Source organism: Sycon ciliatum, chromosome 7 (assembly GCF_964019385.1).
Source record: "Sycon ciliatum chromosome 7, ocSycCili1.1, whole genome shotgun sequence".
Taxonomy (NCBI): domain Eukaryota; kingdom Metazoa; phylum Porifera; class Calcarea; order Leucosolenida; family Sycettidae; genus Sycon; species Sycon ciliatum.
This window is the reverse complement of record NC_088649.1, coordinates 3,354,889-3,362,388: the sequence shown is the minus strand read 5'-3', so window position 1 is coordinate 3,362,388 and position 7,500 is coordinate 3,354,889. Positions and strand designations below refer to the sequence as shown.

At 47.9% G+C, this 7,500-nt stretch overlaps 1 protein-coding gene across 1 annotated transcript in view; it reads right to left on the bottom strand.

The window, feature by feature from the left end:
- LOC135820750 (uncharacterized) overlaps positions 1 to 7,500 on the bottom strand; it is a 34,355-nt gene that overhangs the window by 8,127 nt on the left and 18,728 nt on the right. The window contains exons 4-7 of the mRNA XM_065333771.1: positions 4,105 to 4,300; positions 2,913 to 3,607; positions 1,115 to 2,395; positions 1 to 114 (exon numbers count right to left, since the gene is read on the bottom strand). The exon at positions 1 to 114 is cut by the window's left edge and continues 87 nt beyond it. Of these exons, the coding sequence (XP_065189843.1) occupies positions 1 to 114; positions 1,115 to 2,395; positions 2,913 to 3,607; positions 4,105 to 4,300 (2,286 nt within the window). The remainder of the gene's footprint in view (positions 115 to 1,114; positions 2,396 to 2,912; positions 3,608 to 4,104; positions 4,301 to 7,500) is intronic.

Here is a 7,500-nt window from a genome sequence, read left to right as displayed (position 1 = left end):
CTCAAACACGTCGACTGTGTGAAAGCAGGTAGCGCGGTCGATGCACTGCCCTCTACCGTGCGTAGTGCACAGCACACTATCGCTCATCTTGCCACAACCGCATGCCACCGTCTCCTTCACAGCACAACAAGCACAACAACAGACAAGGATCATAAACACAACATACATGGATCATAAACACAACAGACATGGATCATAAACACAACAACAGACATGGATAACAAGCACAACAACAGACAAGGATCATAAACACAACACGTGTGATGATGGGTAATGTCGGTGCCTACCATGACCAGGTGGACAACAACTGTACATGTATGGCGGGACAAGAAATGATCATCGAATGGAATTGTTCAATACTAGAGAAGAGCAAGTGGTAAGGAAGACCGTCCAGCCATTCACCAGCCATTCACCAGCCGTTCACCAGCCGTTCTCCAGCCGTTCACCAGCCGTTCACCAGCCGTTCACCAGCCATTCACCAGCCATTCACCAGGCATTCACCAGGCATTCACCAACCATTCACCAGGCATTCACCAGGCATTCACCAGCCATTCACCAGGCATTCACCAGCAGTATTTAGTGAAAAGCATGCTCCTGAAGGCAGAACATGGAGTTATCTAGTAAGAGTAGTGGTGAAACGAATGTCAAAACCTAGTAACCGAATATTCTTTGGCTTATCGAACGAACGTACGGATATTCTTTAATTTCTTTTGGTAACAGAGATGCCATCACATGCCCTCCTCTCAGTCATTTGATAGATATTATTATTATTAGGTATGACAAACGGTAATGCCACATAAGATGCACTGCCACATAAGGCTACTTCGAAGTTCATACATGTTATGTGCAACATTGGCAGTCCAGTATGCACATACATGTGCAAACATGGAGTACAAAGTCGCAGGCAGGCTGTACGCACTGCACTGTATTGTGTTCGGCATGCTTGTATATACATGCACTGCATTCGAAGTGACGTAACGAATACTCGAATGTGACTTAAAGAATATTTGAATGTGACAAACCGAACGAATGTTCGAATATTCGAATATTCGTTTCACCACTAAGTAAGAGTAGTTCGAAGTAAAAATTATTATGGCACGGCATTGTGACTCACCTCAATCAGAAGTCTCTGACTGGTAACTGCCTGCATGTCAGACAACCATTGCTTCACCTGACGTAGCGCTGCCTCACCCTCACCACTGCCGAAGACACGCTGCTCGTTGACCGACTCCATTCTGAGAGAGATGCTGCACTTCCAGTAGGACACTAGCAGCCACTCTCCGTCGCTGACATTCCACGGTAGTCGCATGGTAAACTTGGACAGGGCAGTCTTCCTCCAGGCGCTGGTTTTCGTGCCGCTCTCGACGAGGAGCTGGTTGTGGCGAGTGATGCATTTCGTGCCGATTGTGAGGAACATATCATGTGGAAAGTGGTCGTTCTCGTCGCAAGCCAGAAGAATGGCCTCGGATGTGGAGCCGCCTTCCAGCTCAGGGATAGACTCATTTTCGGTAGCAGCTGGCATGAGAAAGACTTTCTTCTTTCCGTTCTTGGCCGTGGTGATTTCACCCAGGTCACACAGGATGCACAGTGTCTCCATTAGCTGCAAGAAGGTGTGGCGGTGCTCCTCATTCAACATCAGCCGATAGAACTCGGGACTGTGCTCTTGCCATAGACGCAAGGCCAGTTCAACCGTGATGTAGCCTTGTTGGTAGAGATCAATGTCATCGCGTGATGGTGGATCCTTCACGAAATCTTCTCGCTTCATTCCAGGCTGAATGAGCGAGCCAGCCAGCTTCATCACGGATGGTACGTTGATGATCACTTTATCCCGCAGTGCTACGGACTGGGGAAAGAAGAGAACGGTGCCAAGGTTGTGGTGAAAGCCCAGCATAGGTTTGACCTCATCCACTCGGCGTGCAATGCCCAGGCGGCGGGCTAGACGAAGCAGATCACCGAGCGAGATCCAGGGACTGGAGAGACGGGGATCTCTAGAGAGCTCGAGAAGTGCGAGCGTTTCCAGACCACGTGCAAGTGGGATAGCCTCTTGGTTGACACTCTCCTCGACAAGCTTAGTGCGCAGGCTTCGAATTCCAGTGTGTTCTGGCAAGAGGAAGCTACCAGAACGTGTGTTGTTGACAAACACGATGTCGTCAGACTTCAGCAAGTGGCAGTACGGTTTCCCTTTAAGACTTTTCATGATGACGTCTCGTTCCGCATCCCGGATGGCTCCACGGAACCAGCGACGCTGGTCGATATGAGTGCCAACGAGGTACACCCGCACGTTGCTGCTACTCGGCATGTTGTGTATTGTAGCCAGGTAGTCGTGGATATACGTAAGGCTTGGCTGTCTCGGCACAGCTGCAGTGCAAGGCCGATGTTTGCCCTCGTGTCGAACCTGCATAGCACAGGAACACACGAGACACAGAGCACCATGCATCTGGTGTTGTAGCTTATAGTTTCATGCCAGGTCCTGGCAATCCTCATACAACTGATATTTTAAACAGTGATATGTATACGAACTTTTCTTTCTTTCGAAGGATGACATGATAGCAATCGTAACAGTTGAGAGGGAGGGGGATGACCCCAAATTAACTTGATTTTGAGCCTGTACCTTAGAGCTAGTGGACTGGAAATATCTGAGTATCTTGTCTTCAATTCAAGATATTTCTACTCTAGCGTCGCATCTCTTCCAGTAGAACACTGTATGCTATAGTATGGCGAAGGTCAAAATTATTGACATCTTCTAAAGTACAGTATTCTTGGCTTTTAAAAGGTCTAGCTAACACCGAAACTCATTGTACTGTTGGCTGGTCACAGTCACTTCACAATTCACACACAAGGTGCTGGACTACACTGCCTAGACCAAAACCAGCCCACTGTCCAACGGTCTCTCGACATCTATAAATACTTACAGTGCTCTGAGGAGTCTCTGCTTCCACAGACTGGCTTGCGTTGAAGACAATTGCATACACTGTGCGGTCAGCACCAAAGCCGATGTGCTGAAGCAGCCGATAGGAGTCCTGGCCTGCCGTGTCCCAGATGCGGATGATTTGGAACGATCCCTCGGCAATTTCTGCGCTGGCATTCTCAATGAACCAAGAGGATGTCACGCGGCTTGAGATATCACTAATCACACTTTGTGGTAACTCGTTCTCGCTTGCTGCCGAGTCAGAGAATGGGTCCGTCAATCCAGAGGCATGACTTGCTAGTGAAGAAGAAATGTCTGATCTGGTATTGCTTGCAGCCGAGTTAGCAGAATGAGAGGATTCCGAAACAGATGAGGCAGAAGAAGAAGAAGCAGCCGCAGTGTGCAGAAAGGCCTCTGGATCAGTTGCGGTACCCTTGATCACAGACGCGATCCTCCTTCTGAGCATTTCCTCGCCGTCTTGGCTGGTCTCCTGCTCCAGCTGATCGCCATCGATGATGAACGTGCTTTCATCCACTCCGACTGTGCTGTTGTCGTCCTTTCCGCGCAAGATTTTCTTGCGGCAAAGAGAGCGCGCCAGGCTGGTCTTCCCTGCACCGGCTTCACCGATCAGAATCATGCGTAGAAACGGTATTCCAATCTCCAGTTGGAGTCGGGCTGGCTTGATCATGGGTTCAGAAACTGTGCACAAAGAAAACATAAAATACTTACACTTGTACATGAATGCATATGCTACCTATGGGGTCTCTTACCCATCTTGCATTTTACAGTGCAGTGTAGCTCGCAGAAGACACCTCTAATGCATGGATATGGCTTACTCAGGGTCAGAGACTCAGAAGTAGAAAACTTCGCATCCGTTTGATACATTGCACTACTTTTCGAAGTGCATGTATTCTCACATTCCGAGCATAGTGCACACCTGCGAACTCGGGCCTGAAATAGCGCATTAAAGTGCGCAATATTCTCCGGCAAATGCGGCAATCATAATCTCTGGCTCTCCATCCGAGTCTAGTAGGCACAAGTTCCAATTCCAAGTATTCATTCTGTTAACACAATCACACTTCATCACATTTATACTGTGTATGGACTAAAAGACTGGTGGGGCAGAAGGCACCACCCGTCTCAGCACTGGCTTCATGCTGACCAACCTTCATCAATGTCTTCTGTTACTTCCATACCTTTGTAGGAGACGATTCTAACCCAGGATGATCTAGGCGTGTCCATTTGCATGACTGCATAGATGAGATCGTGCGCTCCAGGGACATCCGATAGCTTATGGTTAAGCATTCCACCATTCTGTTTCATCTCGCTGCACACCACTTCACCTGTTGGCCACCAATGTACAAAAAGGGATCGATTCTTGACGTCTGACATCTTGTAGCACACAGAGAGCAGAACAAAACACACACATTGTTACTAGGTCTCTGTGACTGTCATGGCTGCCACGGCAACCCTGATCTCTTTTAAAAGTGCATCGCACCACACTGACATGGCCCAGTTAGTCCTTCCACAGCATCAACAAAGTTTAATATCATTCAGTGTGCATTCTGTCACAAGTCCGTGTTTTCTTGATTGTTGGCGTGTGTCATTCATGGAATATGGACACGTGGGTCTACGGCAGATTGCCAAGAATCAACTCATAGAGTAACACAACAATGAGAGATGCTTCGCAGTACGACATTCACAGCAAAGCACGCCTCACCGGAACCATATTCACAGAAAGCTTCTCACACCGAAAGACATTTGACAGCTGTGTCTTTGACTGAGTGACGAACTATCGATGCATGTTCCGAGGCAGGGAGGGGGGGGGGGGGGGTGTTGTGAAATGATGTGTTGTTTTCCTGTGTGATGGCATTCCCCAAACTGTCTCGTCTAGTCGCGTGCATGTGTGATATGAGCATGCGCGATTTTGTAGTCGAGAGTCCTTTTGTCAGTCTTCTTGTTCGTCTCTGTCAGAGCAGTTTGCTTTTCCGTCTTGTAAATATAACATAATGTAACAAACGAGTCTTGTCTTTTGTGTCCTGTGTCCCGGGGAACGGAATGGCTGTGATTCCGTTACAGGGGGACAGGCAGACAGAAAGAGAGAGAGAGAAATGGTCATACATATTGGTTACCACGACAACCTCAGGAATCTAACATAAGCTTGGTTTAGATGGACAAGTCCTAAGGGGCTTGTACAAGCAGCTTCCCACACACGGCACAGGGCACCACGCATCATTCGTTGTAACTAAAAGTGTCATGCCCATAGGCAATCATCAGACAAGTTGTCAAAACTACTTGGTCCACCAAGTTAAAGTTGGCGCTTATCTATACTCTTGTCTCAAGAAGAAAATATCAGTATTTGAAGCTTGCCATGATCAGAAAACACTAACTACATGATAATGTACATGTCAGTATGAAACTCAGCGGACAATTCAAGCAAGTTACACATCCTTCTCGCCGTTATCGTCGCTAGATGAAGAGCTCAAAACATTCGATCAAGACAGCTGCTGCACGTTTCATATCTTGTTCCAACTCTCCTCGTCTCGAATCATGCTCAAAGGCAGTGCCTTGCCGTGCCTGTCACCTGCCGCTCAGACGCTGAGTGAGACTGCCCGTGTGGTGGCTGTTTGTGTTATCCCCGTTCGTCACAATAACGCCTATGTTCGAGGCAAAAAGGCAACGCCACATCACTGTCCATTTTTCAAATCGCCTCTTGCGCTTGTCGTACTTGCTTATCAGCACCCATGCAAGCCGCTGGTGCTTGTAGCGCAGTGAGGGCTTCCGCCGCTTGATGTACCACATGATTGTGTGTACTGCACCTAACATGCACCAGTGTCGCACGGACTCTGGAGCAGGGGTAGTTCTCTTCTGCGAGTTTGCTGCAAGTCCTTTGCTCGCGAGTTTCCCTCAGGACTTGGTGTTTATTTTGATCAGCTCATTTACCATGTTCTCTGTGAGTTTCAGAGTGTATCCGCCGGATTTGTCCCGCTTTCTGGAGGCGTCGACATGAGCTGTTTCGTCATCAGCGTGTTGCTGATGATGACTCTTCTCTAGGCGCTGTACTGTGCGAGCACTCAAATCCAAGCTCGCGAAACGCTTTTTCAGCTTTTCTATACCTCCCTGCGGAAAACTGCCCATGCTACCAGACAGCTGGAAGTAGGCAGAAAGTGTATTCACCATCGCTCTGAAGTGCGAACATCCTGACCTATTTTACGGACTGGGGAGGAGATTGCAGCGTTTTCTTGTGCTGACGGAAGTGTTCGTCGGTGGCAGCTCCAGTCAAAAAGACTCAAACGAACCGATCGCAAAATCTGTGATTTTTGTTCTGCCATGTTGTCGGATGCAATGGTCAATAGTTATGTTCGGATGGTGAATCGGTGGTTCCATGCCGTATGACACAAGGCTGCAGAACACCGAAAAATCAAGTGCGAAGATAACCGACCATTTTAAATTGGCGGACCAAGTGAACTGTAGTGCTCTGTGTTGTGTGTACGATAGCTCTATTCGAATGAACAATGAGCACTCTGCCGAGCCGGAGCACTCTCATTTCCAAACGGTTTCCAAACTTTCAACTGCTTTAATAGCATCCTGTGCCCGGACACAGCATGATAAAAATCATCATTAAAATCTGCAGATAAATAAAGGGGAAGTGTATCGATTTATCATGGAGGGTCCAGAAGAAAGACAACTTGACATCGGTTCGAATGGCATATCTCTCGTTTGCATACGATAAGTCAAACTTGCCAAATCGCCAATTATATGCTCATGTTGCCATGGTGACCAGCGCAGTGATGACGCATGTTCTGCTTAGCTCTGTGAGAGAGAAGGTCGATCACTGCAGAATTTGGTCATTTTCAATTGGTTTATTGTACTCGCGAAGTGCAAGAAAGGCTTTGTTCAATGCTACTAGTGCCGTGAGCTGTGCATTAGCAAGAGTACGTAAAAACCGGAGTGTGCAGCTCGGGTGAGTTGCTGTCACGGTGGAATTCCGTGATGACATCATTTTAGTGATGTGGTGCGTACAAGCAGGATTCAAGCAAGTCTCTTTCCGCACAACTGCAGCTCAGTCGTACGCACTTCGTCATTTCCCGCCTCAAATCTGCGCCAAATATGATGTAATCACGGAATTCCGCCATGACAGACACCCATAGCAGAAAAGGCCACAAGCTGCACACTCTGGTTTTCACGTACTCTTGGTATTAGTAGTCCTCTCGGGTGTGTACTGGGACGTGACACTGACAGGAGAAGGCTGGAGTGCGGAGACAGCAGCAGACAAGCGGAAATAGTGACAAAAAGCGCTAACATCTTGGTTGGAACAAATCAGACGTTTAGCATTTACCCCAACCAAGGACCACGCCGTTTGCTCTTTCCACTTCCTGAAGATGGATGGGATGCTTGCTGGCGATTCTCCTATCTCTCGTAACATCTTCTGAAGCCAGGTGAGACGACAGGTGGTGGAGATTGACGAACCAAATAATGTAGTTTTTTGAAAGTTTGCTGAAAATTTCTCGGGAGAGATGGCGAATACCAAGCATCTTCTCCTTGAGGAACCATTTCCTAGGCTACAGTCAGCCAAGGGAAATGCAGGAGAA